We start from the raw sequence: 18,085 nt of genomic DNA on the forward strand, positions 1-18,085 counted from the left end.
AATACTACAATGATGGTACGAGCACGAATCCAATATTGCACCATAACTGCAGTAGATAGATGGCATAACAGTAAATAACGACGTCAACGCATCTAAATAAATCCATATAAAGAGAAACCATAGCTATCAGAGTCGTCTCTCTATCCCTCTTGTTCTTGTTCTTCAGCTCGGTTCAATTCTAGTTTTTTTAGATACTTTGACTGAAAAAAAAAATGGAGGGAGAGAGTAGTAGTATTGAGAAAGGATTATTATTGGTAAATAAGGAAGAGAGTGCAACTACAAGTACTCCACTTCTTTTCTTCACCACTTTCATCATCGTCTCTGCGTCTTTCTCCTTTGGCGTTGCCGTATGGTCCCATCTCTCCCTTTCTAAATTTTGATTTGATTACTTCTTTTTTTGATAAACTTTTAAAAAATCAACTGGTATTGAGAACTGGCTCATGTTTCTCTATAGAACTTTAATATTCTGATCTCTTTAGACCCATCACCATGATACATAAACTTCTATCATACCAACAGTTGACAAATTTCTAAAACCCGCCATCGCCATGATATAGAACATCATGATATAGAATGGTCACTCTATATATATATATATTTTATAATACTTATTTTCTCTATGTTTTGGAGTATTCCAAATAGCATTTTTCGAAAATCATATCAGAATGGGTTTTGCAAAGAAATATCCCAACTGTCTTAAATTGCATGTATCTTCAATTACTTTTTGATGAGAATCAGTTAGGGCATACTGCTGGTACAATGGCCTTCATTATGGAAGATCTTGATCTTAATATCGCACAAGTAAGTCTATCTTTAACTAAGTTCATAACTACTTCTGATACGTTTTAAGATATAAAAAAGGTTCAGTTTTATTAATATTTTATTTCGCAGTTTTCTGTATTTGGTTCTCTATTGACGTTTGGAGGAATGATCGGCGCAATTTTTAGCGCCACGATTGCAGATTCATTTGGTCGTAAAATGGTTAGATTTTTTTTTTAATGGTTAGATATTTACTGTAACATATTCCTTAATTAAACCTCAAATCCCTTTTTAATAATGTTTTCGTTCTAAAATATTTTCTTAAGACCTTGTGGATCGCGGATGTATTCTGCATAAGTGGATGGCTTGCAATTGCACTAGCCAAGGTTTGTTTCTTCACTAATATTCCTTTAGTATTAATTGTTACATTATAAGCTTACTCTCTGATACCGAATATTTTATCTTTGCGTAGGATATTATTTGGCTCGACTTGGGACGATTTTTCGTGGGAGTTGGAGTTGGTCTCCTTAGCTACGTGGTACTTTTTTTTTCGGTTCTGAATATAAATTTTCTATTTATCATCCCTTTACCATTTTTTTTTGGGGTTAATTATAGATATCTCTAAACTTTTAATAACGCTGGTTTATATATATATATATATATGTTTTTATAGGTTCCTATATATATCGCAGAAATAGCTCCCAAAAATGTGCGAGGCACTTTTACTTTTAGCAATCAGGTTATGTAAATTTTATAGTTAGTTTATAATCAAATATATGTATATGTAATATGTGTGCTGATGAATAATGTTTAGCTATTTACAGTTAGTTTATAATCAAACTTATATATATCATGTATATATGTGTACTGATGAATGTTTAGCTATTTACAGCTGTTACAAAACTGTGGGCTCGCAATCGCGTATTTCCTTGGAAATTTCATGTCATGGAGAACGATTGCCCTAATCGGTGATTCAGTCTCATATACTTTTATTTATTTTTCTCCAACTTTCATTTTCGATAATTTAATTTAATTTCTGGAATAATAAAACTGTTTCACTAGAGATGCTTTAACGTCTTTCAGGCATATCTCCATGCTTGATACAACTTTTTGGGTTGTTCTTCATTCCTGAATCTCCAAGGTGGCTGGTTAGTCATACTCATATGATATGAATCATATCATACGTGCTGTCTACTTTTTAGAAAAAAAATTACAAATGGAAAATATATAACGTCATTAATTAATTATTGTAGGCAAAAGAATGCCGCGACGAAGAATGTGAGGTTGTTCTTCAGAAATTAAAAGGAGAAGAAGCTGATATTAAAAAAGAAACCCGAGAAATCATGGTACATTAAAATTATGAAAATTAGTATTAAAACTTTTTTACTATCTCATCCATTATTTTATGTTTTACGTACCGAATTGTTTCTCAGAAAACTAAGTTGTATTCTAAAAATATATTGTTTGTTTTATATAAACTTTCAACATTAATTATTTTGGTCATCTTTATACTAATTTTGCAGATTTCTGTCGATGCTTCCGCGAATATCAGCATGCGTAGTCTTTTCAAAAGGAAATATACTCGTCAACTTACGGTATGAAAATGGGTTTTGTTCATTAGCAACAAATATTTATACTCGAGTAATTTCAATGACGTATAATTGGTTAACCTGATTTTTTTTTGGTTACCTAAATTTAGATCGGGATAGGTTTGATGCTTTTGCAACAGTTAAGTGGAAGCGCAGGATTATCTTATTACGTAGGCAGCATATTTGATCTTGCGGGTAAAACTTTATCAATTTCATTTAGATATTATATCTTTCTTAATTCTTATTATATGATCATCACGTAATTAAATTAATGGATTTTATAAAAAGGTTTTCCTTCTCGGATTGGGATGACGGTGTTGTCTATTGTCGTGGTACGTATATTATGTAACTTTCTTCGATTAGATTTTATGAAATTGTAATTTTAGTGCCCCCAGTAAACACATCATTGATCATGATAGGTACCAAAAGCTATATTGGGTCTGATACTTGTGGAACGATGGGGACGACGGCCACTTCTTATGGTTATAATATTTTGTATTGTTTTAATTTATTAACTACGTGTTGGACATAAAACAAAAATGATTAATTACGTTGATAAAATATCTATTTTCTTTTAATGTACAAATTTGCAGGTATCTGCATCTGGTTTATGTTTAGGTTGTATCTTACTTGCAGTAGCGTTCGCACTGAAAGGTGTCCCTGGGATTGTAAATGTTACTCCCACTTTGGCATTTATAGGAATATTGGTAAGTGAGATCCAATTTATGCAATTTCAAAAATAAAAAAAGTCATGCTTTTCATTTATTTGAATAATTAAACAACATGATATATTTTAAGTTTATAATCAAACCGACGACCCTGTTGTATTGAATGTTTTAACATATACAGTACTATATAACTGTTATTAATTTTTAGTGATATAATCTATTGTAATTACAAAATGTGATTTTGTTAATATAAAAAATCAATATCCAAACAGACATATAGTATGATGTTCGCAGCTGGATTAGGAGGGCTACCATGGATTATAATGTCTGAGGTATATGCACATTTATTTACTTTTGGCATGCGTAAGCAAAGTTATTTCTGACTTCTTATGTTGACATTTTAATTGTTCAATTAATATATTCGTTATATTATTGTTTAGATATTCCCGATGAACATGAAAGTGGTAGCTGGGAGTTTAATTACCATAACGAACTGGTTTACTGGTTGGATCGTCAGCTACAGTTTCAATTTCATGCTTCTTTGGAGCCAAACCGGTACGTCAAAACTAGTCCAGAAGCACTAAACCGGTTTATGAAATTTAAGATGTCGGTATCTTGATTTATTTTTGTAAATTCGAATTGCAGGGACTTTTAGTATATTCGCCATGATAACTGGAGTAACGGTTGTATTCGCATGGTGGATGGTACCAGAAACTCGAGGTTTAACCTTAGAAGAAATCCAACTTCGACGTTCCTAATTAATACTTCGAGTTATCTTAAATGTCTAATACAAAATGTTCGGGGAACAAAAAACAAACAGAACAGTACTCCTAAATGGTTTCCACGATGAGTTCCACAATGCTTTTTGTTGCTTCACAAGAGTTTCTACATTCACTACTTGTATTTTCTATTTTTCTTTCATCTTTTCATCTCTGCTTTGCATTCTAACTTTCAAATGTTGTCCCTTGTGAAAAAAGCAAAATAAATAAAATTATTATTATTTTTATAAAAATAATAATAATAAGATAATCAATACAGAACGTGTATATATATACATATAGATATCAGTGTAAAGCGAATATGGTCTAAATTCTATGTAAGGTCATGTTACCCATGATGCAGACAGTTGTGCTATAATCTTTTTTGTTTGTCAAACCAAACTTCCTTGGTATAGGAATTAGGAAGCCCCACCGAACCTGTTCGTTTCAGGTTAATTAGATCGTGAAAAGTCGAGCCAACCCAACCAAAAACTTCTGACATAAAAAGTGAAAATAATACAATGAATTTTTTTTTTTTTTTTGATAGGAATGTGAATATTCATATAATACAATGATTTGATCATGTGATATCGCATGCACGTTTCTTGGTCCAAAACTCACAATCTTTTAGCCTCGTGGTACCTTTCGTTTTCCGTCCAGGTTCAGTGAATGATATTAGCTTTTTCCCTAAGTCCATCTAATTCGTTCATTTAATATGCAATACATACTGTACAATGGACACACCGTATCCAGTTTCAAGACTTATTAATATACTGTATATCATTATCAAAAATATGTAAATAATATTTGCAAAGACACTGCCAATATATAATAATTTTTATATTTGCTTTTTTTTTAAAACAATTTTACATGGTATTATACAATGTAATGTTTATTTAGGTTGTCCCTGTAAGCGAAGCTTGCAATTCTTCTAGTGACTGTCCTTTGGTCTCCGGGACGAGCATCCAAATGAAAATCAATGACATTCCCCCAACCATCGCAAATATGTAAAATGTTCCTATTTTTATAGAAAACAACATAAACTGAAATTAGAGAATGTAATTTAGCAAACTAAAACTAAATAAAAACTAGATTGTAAATTAAAACCATCTTTCTAGTTTGTAATTTACCCTATCTATCTATTGTTTACTTTATGTTCGGATTAGAATTAGATTGGTTTTGTTTTAGGCGACTCTCTTTATATCCTTTCAAACCTTACATATATATTCGAATTCATTGGAAAAATATTAGAGAAAATAAAGGACCTTGAGCGCTCCATTCAAACATAAAGTTGAAAGCGTAACTCACGAACCACCCAGTGGTCCACGATGTTAAAGCGACGATTGTCCCTGCTGAAACTTTTATATTTATTGGAAATATCGGCGGTATAAGAAAAGAAAAAAACAAATGAAATGGTTGATTATTTCTTATTCTAGTGTTTACAAAATTAAAGTAAATGCTTCACCTCAGACATAATGACCCAAGGTAGCCCTCCTATACCGATTGCAAAATATCCAAAGTAGACCTAACCAAAATAATCGATTTAGGTTCAGAATTATTACTACAAATAAATACAAAAAGGTATGATATATAAGTTATATATGTAAAAAAGGAATGATCGTTTCAAAATTGAATAATTTTACAGAATGTTTATGAAGACTAAAGCTGGAATCAGTTCAGGAAGCAGATTCATTTCCTGTTCATTCCCATATCAAAAAAGAATTAAATTAACAATATCCTGTATAAATATTATTAATTGGATTCTGTAATATTTGAGACAGTCAATCTAGAAGTTTGCTCTAATTATTTCTCTCCCAGACACCATTACCGAGGCGCCGCTACCACCACTTTTATCCGACGCCGGTAGAGTTTCGGCTTGTCGGCGTCGGGTTCTCTCGACCTCCTCTCTCCCTTGCTGCGTCCTTTGTTCTCTTATTCCTTTTGGTCTCCTTCTTGGTTTCGCCGGAGTTCTCTCGAGAGTTTAGATCTCAGCTCTGTTCATGCTTCAGCTTCATCCTCCCCCTCCCCTGACTCAGTCTCCGATGAACCCTCACAGTGTGCTTTCTCCTTTGTGGTCCCAGCCACCAGACGCTTTCTCTGAGATCCGTGAACGCCCCAGTTACTACGGCTTCTGTCGATCTTACCGCCTCCTCTTATTGTCAACCACAACAACTCTCCGCTCCTCGGATCCAAATCCACTCACCAAGTGCTTTGCTTGGCTGCAGCAGGACGGGAGCTCTGTTTTGACATTGGAGCCGATGAAGATTTTGACGTTGAAACCCACATCCTCGGCGCTCCCTAGCTCATCATTGTTTCCGTTCTTGTCCAGGTTTGCTCATCAATCTTTAACCAAAATCCTGGCAGTTAGGTTACATGGGTCAATTGGCTTGTCCTTGAACTTGAAGATATTTCGATCTGCTATAGCTATATTGAACCCAACCCCCTTAGACATCTGTGTCCTCTGTTTGGTTGGTCGTACTCGACATGATGCTTCTGAGTGTAGGGTCTCTCTATTCAGATTAGTTTGCGCTAACACTACATCAAGCTCTAAATCTTTAGTACCAGAGTTCTTTGCTTGGTCAAGTCGAGATTTTCTCGAAAGCAGACTCTTGGTCTCTTATGATTGGCTTGTTATCTCCTTGCGTCGAGGCCAGTTGAGCATTTTGGTCTGGAGGACTGTAATGCCGAGCTACATTAGTAATTTTGACCTGCAAGTATGGCGGATTTTGCTGCGTACGTCCATTGCTCCTATGTGCCGTTTATCACCAAAACTTTGACTCTTTCAGCCCCATCGTCTAAACAGGTTTGGTCTGAACTCCACTCTCTCACATACCAATCATCAATTGCTTTACTTAAGAAATTCATTAGTCCGAAGACTGCTCTTGAACCTTAAGACAACTTGGAGACTAGTTTGGTACAAGAGTCCTTGGAAAACCCTGCTTTTAGAATCTTCCAGAGATGGCACCCTTAAAAGTAACATCGGCTTAAACCTCGACATTATGATCCCACCTATATGGAGAGGGGATTACCGACGGTCCACCAGTTTGCCTTCTCCATCACCCCCTTTTACTAAGCTCTCAACGCTGCAAAACATCTACTTTTTGAAGTCCCCTCCTATAAGCTTGAAGAATAGTGGCATTATGACCATTATTGTAAGGAGTAATGGTTACCACAACCTCTTCAAGCATCTCCCATCCAACCTTAGAACCGCAATCACATATGTAGTGACCGGTATTCAGAACGCTTTAAACCTCGTTCACACCTTTGGCAAAGCCCTACCTCGTGTAGTCCTTCTCATTCAAGTGAGACCTTCCCCTTTGACTCTCTCATCGCCACCCAGTCTTCTACTCAAGACAATGACCACCTTCCCTTCCATTGACCCGTTCATGGAAACTGCTGATATGCCTTGACCTCACAGGTTCCAGTTTGCTAGTCAGCAATTGGTTCATAGCTCTCAAGTTCATTTTATCGTTTGCTCTTATCTTTCCTTGTATTCTTGTTAAGTTTGATTCTGGGGAATGCCCCCCTATGTTGTTGTTTAAGCTATTCTACTTGTTGTGTATGTTATTTTCTATATAATGGAATGAAGCATATCGTTTGTTCAAAAAAAAAAATCTGTAATATTTAAACTGTCATTACAATTGATTTAAGGGTAATATTATTAGACCTGTAACGTGAAGCTAACCCCAAGAAGCAAGGACCCGCTGGATATTCCTACAGCAGAAGCCTACAATAATGTTTACAAGTAATATATATATATATATATATAAAGTTAATTAGACGAAACATATATTACAGTAATAATTATTGTACAATGGTATGTATATACTAATTAAGTTATTTAATTGTGTCTTTCTAACTAATAGGAGTGGTCGTCTTACCCATTTACCCACAAGTATCATACCAATCAAAGCTTTTGGGATATAGAGAGAGTAAAAAAAAAATCATAAACGGTATAATCAATATAGATTTGAGAAAATTAATGTATAGGTACGCACCACGAAGACACCAAATATCATTGACCCAAGTCTCTCTGAAAAACCTGTTTAAAAGATGCAAAAATATGCATATATAATACTGATAATTATTAAATATTGCCGATGATAATCATAAACAAAATACTAATACGACTTTGAATATTCTAACCAGCTTTTCTAAATACGGCATTTGAGTAAAATGTGATACCGCTAGCTCCAGATAATTGTTGTATCAACATTAGACCGATTCCAATCTGCATATGTAAATAAAATGAAAAGGTATATAGTTATGTACATAAATCATTACTTCCATCAACTGTAGAATCATAGTATATAAATAGCTTTTTCACTCTGAATTTCTCTATATATGTTAGCATACCACAAGAGTTCGTCTGTACTTCTTCTGAAACATGTCACAGAAACTGGACTTTGAAACTTCTTCGAGCATTTTTGTCATAACCTATAGTATATAATAAAAAAAATATATAATTATGAGTACTTTATAAAGAGAATATACTGATAATTTAATTTGATAACAGATACCTGAATTTCAGCGGATTCACCTGAAACATCAGTGTCTTTTCCCCTAAGTCGATGCAAAGAACTTTCTACTTCTTTGCCTGAACCGACTTTAGCCTGAAATATATATATATATATATATATATATATAATGATTGAAGTGAGGTAAAAAAAAAATGATTGAAGTAAAACTTATATATACTTATGTAAAATTTTATATCTATATTCAATGTATAAAGAAAATAAAATACTAACCAACCATCTTGGAGACTCCGGTATAAAGTATATACCGATCAGTTGAATGAAACATGGAAGAGCACCTGGACCAGAACTTAAGTAAAACCAATTTGTATATATAGTACAGTATATGTCTTTTATAGAATACTGAAATAAACAAAAGTTAAGATGTTGAAATCAGTATTATAGGAAATAATGTAAATGTCTTACGACGCTATAGTTCGTTACCTATAATAGCCAGTATCCGCCAATTAATTACAGTCCCATAAAAATATACCAGCGAGAGTCCAATGTTTAGAAGAAGCTACAAAGCCAAAAAAATGAGTATTGGTTGGCTACAATAGAAATGAAAAAAACAAGCGTTGATAGTAATAGACTGAACTTCTTACTTCTTACCTGGGTTGAAGAAGTAACTGCACCGCGAACATGTTTTGGTGTGATTTCCGCAATGTAGACAGGGACCTTGTTTGAATACATATGACAATATTTGTTTTGAGAAATGTGAAATACGATGAAGTTATATAAAATATAATATCGTATACAAATAAATTATAATTACCACGTAGCTAATCAAGCCAACTCCTATGCCCAAGGAAATTCTTCCCAAGTCCAACCAGAAGACATTCTTTTTTGTTTCCACAAAATTCAAATCTATGATTAGATATTTTGACGTATTTATTTATTTATATAGAAATCAGTTATAAGTGTTTTAGGTATTTCCACCTTTGCGAAAGCAATGGAGAGCCAGCCAAAAATGCAGAACAAATCACATGTCCACAATGTCTTTAATTGTCAACCACAAACACACGCACACACAAGAAAGAAAGAATATAAATTAGAATCTCGCTAGCTAGAATAATCGAACAAAATTACTAATCTAATTTAAAAACATTAGCTATATATACTTTATTGAAAGCAGTTTTTTTTTTTTTTTTTTTTTTTTTGAACCAAAGCAGCTACGTATACATCACATTTCCAATGTAACTTACGTATGACAGTTGCAGCATCTCCCTAAAAGTGTGTGTACAGGTGTCTCTCAAAAGATATTTCCTAGCAAGTTTTCTGTACTCATAACTTTATACCACAATAAATAGTAATACTAACAATTATTAAGTATACAGAAGAACCACAGTTTCTCTACTACGGTTTCTTTATATCAACGAGCCTTATGTACGTGTTAGGGTCTGATGGTTTATACGGAGAGTAATAATCACTAATCAGGCAAGAAAATTTACAATCAGCTGATGTTTCATACAAGTAGTTATGAATTGTGGGCATTGCATGCATGATTAATTGGGCATTAAATAAGCCGTGATAAAAATAATTAAAAAAGATACATACTTGTGCCATAGAAAGATCTAACTCCTTCATGATTGCGGTCTCAGCGCCTGAAGTATAACCATTCTACAAACCCGATATGTTAAATCAGTCTGATTAATTAATAGGACATTACATGCAATAAGATTAATTCATCAAAAAAATAAAAAAAATAAAAAAGATATTAAGAGTAAAGAGAGAAATTAAGAAACTCACAGCACATCCATAGCTAAAGGAACTACAGACAGCGACAAAAGTGCTGAAGATAACACAAGTTGTGATACGAGGATGATCTCTGTCGTTTTGATGCCAAAGAAGAAGTCCTTCCTCCATCACCACTCTTATACGATTAATCCTCTTCTCTTTATAGTTTCTCTCCCAAGCCAAGAACAGCAAGAAATCTTCTTGACTTGATATAATAAACAGAGGATGATTATAGACAGAGAGAGAGATCGAGAGACAGAGAGAGAGAGACAGAGGAAAGAGTGTTTTCATTTACGTCTGGGGTTCAAACACGTCTTTATTTATTAAAAACACGATCTCGAATTTCTATCTTTTTTCTTCAACCAATTATTATCTTGAGAGCTAGGTAGCGAGATGTAACATCAAAATTATTATTGAAGAAGAAAAAGACCTATCAGGATACTTTGCAACATAGGACGGACAGCTCAATGCCAAATAAATTTACAACTACAAATTATCTTAAGGGTAAAAACAAAAAAATGGCTCGGTCCAAAAACAAAAGAATCGTACAACTTGTATTGAGCACAGATAATGAGCCAAGTTCACTGTGATACATTCAAAGTTGTCATTATTATCTTACCATCCACAAAGAGACAACCTCTAACTCGAAATTGTTGAAAGATATTAGTAATATAGTACATCCTTTGAAAACCGAAAAAATAAAAGAAATACTACTGTCTATATATTTAAGAGCAGATGAGATTGCAAAATCAGCGATAAACTCAGCTTTTAATGTACCAGCTACTGTACCGGTTGTTATTTAATGTCAACAATCTTGAGAGAGAAGATAAAACGCAGCGTTTTTATAAAGTTTGTAAACTTTTTTTTCCATGATCTGAAACACGACAAAATGATTGACCAAAACATACTACCGTTCTACGCAAATCCGTTTTAGAAACTGTCGAATCTGTGTAACAAAAATATGCCCCATATTACGTTCTTAGATTGATTTGTATATTTATTATCTGTCAGATAATATGCCCCATGTACCAAAAATCTGGTGGATACTGAATGTAAAGTAAATAAGAGGAAAAAAAACACAAAAAACTAGAGCATCGCATATCCGAAATAAAAGAGTAGAGTGATTATATATTTCCGAGAGAGAACAATTTACAAATGGGCATATATCCTAGTGTGAGACATTCATTTGTTGTCTTAATACTAGGATAAGCCATTGTTTTGGCAACGGAAAAAAAAGGTATAAATAGTATATATTAAATATATAACACTATCAAGAATATGCAAATAAATTTTATATTTTTTTCATAAACAATATATTACAACGTAAATGTGTATTTAGTTTGTCCCGGTAAGAGAAGCTTGTAACTCTTCCAATGATTTTCCTTTCGTTTCCGGTACGACCATCCAAATAAATATCAATGACATTCCTCCCACAGCCGCAAATATATAAAACGTTCCTATTTAAATTATTAATAATCAACAAAACAATACACAAGTCAGCTTTTTGAATTGAATTAAACAAAACCTGAATCTAATAGATATATTTTCTAAATAAACATCTTTCATTTCTAAAACTGTCAAAAAATCGAAAACGATTTTAAAAACTTGTATCTCTAGCTGTATTTTTACCTTGCGTATTTATTCTTATTTTTTATGTGTGGTTAAGTGTGTGAGTGTTTTTTTTTTTAAAGCGACTCTTAAATATTTAAGAAATCTTAACTAAAATCATTATATATAGAGAGAGACTAAGGACCTGCTGCGCTCCATTCGAACATGAAGTTGAAAGCGTAACTCACGAACCACCCACTAGTCCATGAAGTTAACGCCACGATCGTCCCTGCTGAAACTTTTATGTTTATCGGAAAGATCTGCAACAAAAATTAAAAAACAGAAACACAATAAAACCTTTTTTCTTTCATAAGTAGCTAAACTATTTTATTTTTATTCTACTCTCTCTTTATTATACTACAAGATTTCAGAAGAAAAGTTGTTTACCTCAGACATAATGACCCAAGGCAACCCTCCTATACCGATTGCACTAAATCCGAAGTAGACCTAACAAGATTTCATTTAAGATTTGTAATACAAGTTAATACCACAGAAAAAAACAAATGTAAAAAGTTATGAATAAGAAAATGAATGATCGTTGATAAAAAAAAGCTATGATTTTACCAAAATGTTTACGAAGACGAAAACTCCAGTCAATTCAGGAAGTACATTCATTTGCTGTATTAGAAACAACAATCATAAAGAATTAAAAATCATATTATTAGGTGAGGTTTTTTACATTATACGTGTTGATAGTGATCTCATATTAGTCCAATTAATATATACTTAAAACACTATAACAATAACCTCTTAACAAGCAAAAAAGAAAAAGAAAAAAAAAACCTGTAACGTGAAGCTAACTCCAATAAGCAAGGACCCGATGGACATTCCAACAGAAGAAGCCTACAATAAGGTTTATCATAGATTATATTAATAAATGATTATACTGTCCTGTGCTACAATAATGTTTATCAAATATTATATTAATAAATGATTATACTGTCCTGTGCTACAATAATGTTTATCAAAGATTATTTTTCTAACCAATAGGAGTGGTCGTCTTCCCCATCTATCCACAAAAATCAGACCAACCAAAGACTTTGGGATCTACAAAGAGTAAAAGACAACAATCAATAAAGGTATAATCGAAATAGATTTGAGAAAAATGATTTCAATAAAGAAAATACAATTATAAAATACGCACCACGAACACACCAAATATCATTGATCCAAGTCTCTCAGGAAAGCCTGTTAAAAGAAGCAAAATGCATATTAATATCGATGATTATTATATATTGCTGGTAATAATCATATATATATATACTAGTATCAGACTTTGAAACAAAATTCTAACCAGATCTTCTAAATATGGCATTTGAATAATATGTGATGCCGCTAGCTCCACATAATTGTTGTATCAACATTAGACCAATTCCAACCTGTTTGTTTTTAATATAGAAAATGAACCATTACTTTCATCAAACGTAAAATGATTAGCTTTTTAACCTTATTGCGCCAATATATGTTACCGTACCACAAGAGTTCGTCTATACTTCTTCTGAAACATGTCACAGAAACTGGACTTCGAATCTTCTTCAAGCATTTTTGTCATAACCTGAACAAAACATAGCAAGCGTATAAAACACTATTACTATCTTTTTTTTTGGGGGGGAAAATAACCTCAATAACTTGTAAAGAAATTATACTAAAAATTTAACAAAAAATAAAAAGATAGAAATTATACTAATAATAAATAAGAGCTAATGTTTGTTAATAAAAAAAAAATACCTGAATTTCAGCGGATTCACCTGAAACATCAAAGTCTTTCCCTCTAAGTCGATGCAAAGAACTTTCTACTTCTTTGCTTGAACCGACTTTAGCCTGAAAGAAAACAATAAAAGTTTTTTTTTTTTTTTGAATGATTGAAGTACAAACTATAAATACTTACGTCAAAACTCATAGTCGAAATTCAATATATTAAAGAAAAAACCAACCAGCCATCTCGGAGATTCCGGTATATAGTATATTCCGATCACTTGAAGGACACATGGAAGAGCACCTGAACCGGGTAATGGAGATAAATAAAATCGACATTATGTACATGAATATTGAAAAAAAAAAACGAACATGTTTGAAAAACTATATTAGTGTTTTCAATTTGAGATATTACGTTACCTATAACAGCCATTACCCGCCAATTAATTACAGTCCCAAAGAAATAAATCAGGGAAACTCCACTGTTTTGAAGAAGCTAGAAACCCAAAAATAAAATAAAAATTGGTTGTTACGATTAAAAGAAAATAATAGCTAATTTGTTACAAAAAATAACAAAACAATAGACGTTATATAAAATAAAAAGGTACTAGTATAAAATAATAGAGTTACCTGATTTGAAGCAGTGAATGCACCACGAACATGTTTTGGAGTGATTTCCGCAATATATACAGGGACCTTTGTTTGGGATATTAAAATGGTTGTTTTTTAACTTTTAAGTGATGTGTCCAAATAAAATACTATACTAGTAGATGAAATCACAAAAGCTAAAGTAAGTAGAGAAGTAATTACCACGTAGCTAATCAAGCCCACTCCAATGCCCAAGGAAATTCTTCCCAAGTCCAGCCAGAAGACATTCTTTTTGTTTCCCACATATAATTCAAATCTATTAATTAGAGATATTTTAACAACCAAGTTATTATCTAATAAGGGTTTTTATTTCGGATTTATTATACCTTTGCGAAGGCAATGGCGAGCCAGCCAAAAATGCAAAAAAAATCGCAGGTCCACAACGTCTATAATCGCACCCAAAAAAACATATATAAATTAGAATTTTTTGTTTGGTTCAAAAAAAAATAGAATCTCATACTACGTACTACTAAACACATTTTCAAATAAAGATTAACATAGTGCATAATTAAATAATTTATTATATGAAAAATTAGGGTAAAAACAGTAATTTACTCGTCTTCTGCCGAGGATGACTGCCAATTGACCGCTGAACAAGGCGCCCACCGCACCTCCCACGTTGATGAAGGAACCAAACGCTGCAAACTGTGGGAAACAAATAACAAACAAACAAATTGATTGATTGGGTCAAGCACACTTAATTATGTTGGTCATATTTTAAATGCTAATTTTGTTTTGTCTCTATTAAATATTAATACAAACACTACATCTTTAATCACTTGTTTATATTGTTAATTTGTTATGTAAGTAAGCGCTCGTGTATTCTTTTGATTAGTTTAACTATCATATGAAATTTGTCAGAAAGCTAGTACCATATTCGATACCTAAAATAATAACGAGATTACTTATATAATTTTAAAATACAGCTATATACTTAATTTTTAAAAATACAGCTGTATAACACGTTTTAACAATGTTCATGTTATATTTTCCAAAAAGATAATGATAATAATAATGTTCATGTTCTATAACATGATACAATATACGGTATCAACTATCACATATGAATTTTAACTATATTCATTTTTTAATATAAGTTACGTATCACATATGCATCTCTCTAACTCGTCTGTGTACAGAACAGAGATGACTCTCTATCTCTCAATAGTCAATATATTTCCCAACAAAAGTTTCTCTACTCATAAGTCATAAGTCAAAACTATAAACCACAAATTACTACTACTATTTCCAGTTGCGAAAGCGAATTATTATTATTTATCAGTGATCAATGACGTCTTTATACGTAACTGCATACAGATATAATCAATTTCATTTTCTTCATACCAACCTGGCTTGTTGGGTGAGGTCTCATAGTTTAGAAATCCATACAAAAAAAAAAATTTACAAGCAGCTGATGTTTTATTTCAACAAGTATTTATGCATTTTGAACATGGTTAATTGGGTATTACTACAATATAGTGATAAAAGCTAAAAAGGAAAGACAAAAAATTCGATACTTTTTTTTTGGGGTATCAATGTTAACTGTCAAGTAAAAGATTTGTACCTGTGCCATAGAAAGGTCTAACTCCTTCATGATAGCAGTCTCAGCGCCTGAAGTATAACCAGCCTAACAACGTCCAAGAAATTACAGGAATAAAAAGATCCATCAAAGAAAAGGAAATCGAGAGTAATTAATTAAAGAGAGAAATTAAGAAACGCACAGCACATCCATAGCTGAAGGAACTACAAACAGCGACAAAAGTGCTGAGGATCACACAAGCTGTGACATGACGATCATCTCTGTCGTTCTGGTGAGGAAGAAGAAGCCCTTCCTCCATGCCTCTGTTCTCCTCCTCCTCCACCACCATTCTTACGATTTTTGTTCTCTTTCCAAAGATATCTCCCCCTAGAAAGAAACAAGAATATATCTTCTTGATTTTGATATTGGAGAGAGACAGAGAGAGGGAGAGACAGAGTGAGAGAGAGCGAGAGAGAGAGATGAGAGAGAGGGAGAGACAGAGAGTTTACTTGTAAGGTTTAATCACTTCATAAGTTGGACAAGTGGGCTTGATATATAGAATAGGGATCTTGAATATAGTATTATTTACCTTCCAATAATTTCGAGTTTGGTTGTTCCTTTGTACTAAGATAATAATGACAACTTTCTTAAGTGAATTTAGCTCATTATCTGTGCTGGATACAAGTTGCACGTTCTTTTTTCTTTGTATTAGTTCCAATAGTTTATGTATTTTTTGTATAGGTAATTAATATTTTGATTAAAGTTATGTATTAAAAATATTCTTTTTCATAATTTAATTTATTAGTATACCTTTAAAACATGGTTGAAGACTATCCAAATTACTCAAGTCCAACGTGTTACACATTCATGTCAGGAGCGTTACAAAATTAGAAATAAATACATATACTTGAAAATAAAGGCTACCAAAATTGACCAGCATATCCGCTGGACTTGCTTATCTACCGTTCATTAAATTGACAGTTCTATTTTTCAAAAAAATTAATACTCAAATTATTTTACGAACATCCCTAATATTTTTTAAATGAGCGTTGTTTAAAAAATAAGTTTGAAAAAGAGGGTTGTTTATTAAATATATACACGTATGTTCTAAAAAGGAAAAAAACTCTGAGACTATGACAGTACAAAATTATATAAAAAAAGACCGTTAAATTTGGCTACCGTTTATTATATATATTTACAGTTATGTTTTTACCTTTTCATTTCACTACACGAACATATTCACATAATTAAAAAAATCCCCAGTAGTTTTTTTTTAACTAGTGTTATTTAAAAACTTGTTTGTCAACTTGATGATACGCATATATTAATCAACGGAGAGTATTTAAATATATATATATATATATATACAAACAGACATGCCGAAAGTTACTGGATAAATACTTCTTTTTTTTGAGGTAAAGGAATATTTGTGCCTAAAGTATCTTTTTTTGGTCCGGAGAATATTAGTTCCTAGAACTCTTTTAAAACAAAGAATGGTTTACAAATGAACATGTCATTGCGATTATTTTATATTTTAATTATTTTTAATATCGGTGAAGACTATATATATATGTATAATGTATGAGAATTAGTTGAGAAAACGAAGACTCTATAAAGTAGAAACGGGAGTTTTGTTAACTAACTTGCTAAATTATAGGTAAAGCCAAGCATAGTGATAGTGTAACGTGTTTCTGTTTCCAACATGCTGATGATGATGCTGCTGCTGGTAAAACAAATAACAACATTACTTTATTTGGCGTCATCATACAGTATTATATCGTTCTTCATATCGTTGACATGAATGACTTTTTTTTCTTCTTGTGGGTGTTTGAACATGAATGATTTGATTGTTGAATATGGTGGAGAGATAAGTATCAAAGCATTGGTGGGAACAAGTGAGACCCCACCCCATCCCACCCTCTTTTCATATACTATTAAACCCTTACCCAATAGGCCAACGCCAATGCCCATCCCAGTATCCCATATATCTAATCACACGTTATTTTTGCTGGTGATCGTTCAGGCCATCTTTAAGGGGGCATCTTTTACACTGATATTGAGTATAAAAAAATAGAAAAAACTCAAACAATAGAGGAACAAGCGGAACGGTCCCATTTGTGGATGTTGTGGTACATTTGAAAGGCAAGAAATAAGAAAGTGTTTGAAAATATCTCTAAAGCTCCGCAAGATACACTGGAGAAAGCTATCCAAGAAGAAGTTTGGAGAAGAGCAAATAACAGAGATTTAGCACCAGCGGTAGTAGAAGCATGCATACCTTCGATTTCAATTCCTCAAGATTCTCTTGTATGCTTTATAGATGGATCTTGGCATACAGAGGAGGATAGGAGTGGGCATGGTTGGATTGCGTCTATCGGTGATAGAATCCTGCACATGGGGGTAAAAGGATCGCGCAGAAGCTTATCCCCATTACATGCAGAGTTAGATACCCTTATTTGGGCTATGGAGTGCTTATTAGCGTTGGACCTGGATAAAGCTCTTTTTGCTACGGATTGCTTAGACCTCCTAAGGATGACGACTAATATCGAGGATTGACCGACATTTTCATCAGAATTGAAGGATTTTATTC

General features: G+C 32.7%; 3 protein-coding genes across 19 annotated transcripts; 1 reads left to right on the forward strand and 2 right to left on the reverse strand.

Annotated features, from left to right (window-relative positions):
- Nucleotides 1-4,028, forward strand: LOC104764157 (sugar transporter ERD6-like 9). Its single transcript, XM_010487620.2, has 17 exons — nucleotides 1-347; nucleotides 739-801; nucleotides 892-981; nucleotides 1,086-1,145; nucleotides 1,232-1,297; nucleotides 1,433-1,498; nucleotides 1,652-1,727; nucleotides 1,843-1,907; nucleotides 2,013-2,105; nucleotides 2,283-2,354; nucleotides 2,459-2,543; nucleotides 2,637-2,680; nucleotides 2,768-2,830; nucleotides 2,942-3,055; nucleotides 3,289-3,348; nucleotides 3,457-3,571; nucleotides 3,662-4,028. Exons 1-17 carry the CDS (start codon nucleotides 213-215, stop codon nucleotides 3,772-3,774), a joined length of 1,380 nt encoding a protein of 459 aa, XP_010485922.1. The 5' UTR covers nucleotides 1-212; the 3' UTR covers nucleotides 3,775-4,028.
- A 505-nt stretch (nucleotides 4,029-4,533) lies between these two features.
- LOC104764159 (sugar transporter ERD6-like 10) lies at nucleotides 4,534-10,468 on the reverse strand. Of its 16 annotated transcripts, none has more exons than XM_087503048.1 (15): nucleotides 10,041-10,468; nucleotides 9,849-9,911; nucleotides 9,231-9,290; nucleotides 9,067-9,132; nucleotides 8,904-8,969; nucleotides 8,736-8,811; nucleotides 8,526-8,590; nucleotides 8,295-8,387; nucleotides 8,131-8,211; nucleotides 7,921-8,005; nucleotides 7,773-7,816; nucleotides 7,442-7,488; nucleotides 5,240-5,299; nucleotides 5,040-5,126; nucleotides 4,534-4,792 (listed from the first exon to the last, which is right to left on the reverse strand). In XM_087503048.1, the coding sequence occupies exons 1-13, from the start codon at nucleotides 10,317-10,319 to the stop codon at nucleotides 5,269-5,271; spliced, it is 1,056 nt and encodes a 351-aa protein (XP_087359174.1). In that variant the 5' UTR covers nucleotides 10,320-10,468; the 3' UTR covers nucleotides 4,534-4,792; nucleotides 5,040-5,126; nucleotides 5,240-5,268. The 16 variants fall into 16 exon arrangements, with proteins under 16 accessions (XP_087359174.1, XP_019096150.1, XP_019096149.1 ...); XM_019240605.2 differs by having other exon boundaries at nucleotides 5,040-5,123; nucleotides 7,442-7,501; XM_019240604.2 differs by having other exon boundaries at nucleotides 7,442-7,501.
- Nucleotides 10,469-11,129: 661 nt separating this feature from the next.
- On the reverse strand, nucleotides 11,130-16,053 carry LOC104764158 (sugar transporter ERD6-like 11). Of its 2 annotated transcripts, XM_010487621.3 has the most exons (18): nucleotides 15,701-16,053; nucleotides 15,544-15,606; nucleotides 14,535-14,624; nucleotides 14,306-14,365; nucleotides 14,142-14,207; nucleotides 13,962-14,027; nucleotides 13,752-13,827; nucleotides 13,571-13,635; nucleotides 13,365-13,457; nucleotides 13,111-13,191; nucleotides 12,931-13,015; nucleotides 12,781-12,824; nucleotides 12,621-12,683; nucleotides 12,420-12,479; nucleotides 12,201-12,254; nucleotides 12,024-12,083; nucleotides 11,782-11,896; nucleotides 11,130-11,485 (listed from the first exon to the last, which is right to left on the reverse strand). In XM_010487621.3, the coding sequence occupies exons 1-18, from the start codon at nucleotides 15,845-15,847 to the stop codon at nucleotides 11,364-11,366; spliced, it is 1,410 nt and encodes a 469-aa protein (XP_010485923.1). In that variant the 5' UTR covers nucleotides 15,848-16,053; the 3' UTR covers nucleotides 11,130-11,363. The 2 variants fall into 2 exon arrangements, with proteins under 2 accessions (XP_010485923.1, XP_087359171.1); XM_087503045.1 differs by lacking the exon at nucleotides 12,201-12,254 and having other exon boundaries at nucleotides 15,701-16,025.
- Between the last annotated feature and the right edge of the window lie 2,032 nt (nucleotides 16,054-18,085).

The sequence above is a fragment of the Camelina sativa genome, chromosome 19, assembly GCF_030686135.1.
Source record: "Camelina sativa cultivar CO46 ecotype springtype chromosome 19, ASM3068613v1".
In the NCBI taxonomy this organism is placed as follows: Eukaryota; Viridiplantae; Streptophyta; class Magnoliopsida; order Brassicales; family Brassicaceae; genus Camelina; species Camelina sativa.

Excerpts from the sequence above, each read along its gene's own strand:
- LOC104764157 (XM_010487620.2), top strand. The coding sequence starts at position 213 with ATGGAGGGAGAGAGTAGTAGTATTGAGAAAGGATTATTATTGGTAAAT. Across the intron at positions 1,908-2,012 it reads CTGAATCTCCAAGGTGGCTG|GCAAAAGAATGCCGCGACGA; the intron begins GTTAGTCATACT and ends TAATTATTGTAG. Across the intron at positions 3,572-3,661 it reads GCTTCTTTGGAGCCAAACCG|GGACTTTTAGTATATTCGCC; the intron begins GTACGTCAAAAC and ends TTCGAATTGCAG.
- LOC104764159 (XM_019240602.2), bottom strand. The coding sequence starts at position 10,319 with ATGAAAACACTCTTTCCTCTGTCTCTCTCTCTCTGTCTCTCGATCTCT. Across the intron at positions 9,133-9,230 it reads TCTCCATTGCTTTCGCAAAG|AATGTCTTCTGGTTGGACTT; the intron begins GTGGAAATACCT and ends GAAACAAAAAAG. Across the intron at positions 8,388-8,525 it reads CGGAGTCTCCAAGATGGTTG|GCTAAAGTCGGTTCAGGCAA; the intron begins GTTAGTATTTTA and ends TATATATTTCAG.
- LOC104764158 (XM_010487621.3), bottom strand. The coding sequence starts at position 15,847 with ATGGTGGTGGAGGAGGAGGAGAACAGAGGCATGGAGGAAGGGCTTCTT. Across the intron at positions 13,458-13,570 it reads CGGAATCTCCGAGATGGCTG|GCTAAAGTCGGTTCAAGCAA; the intron begins GTTGGTTTTTTC and ends GTTTTCTTTCAG. Across the intron at positions 12,684-12,780 it reads TGATATTTGGTGTGTTCGTG|ATCCCAAAGTCTTTGGTTGG; the intron begins GTGCGTATTTTA and ends TACTCTTTGTAG.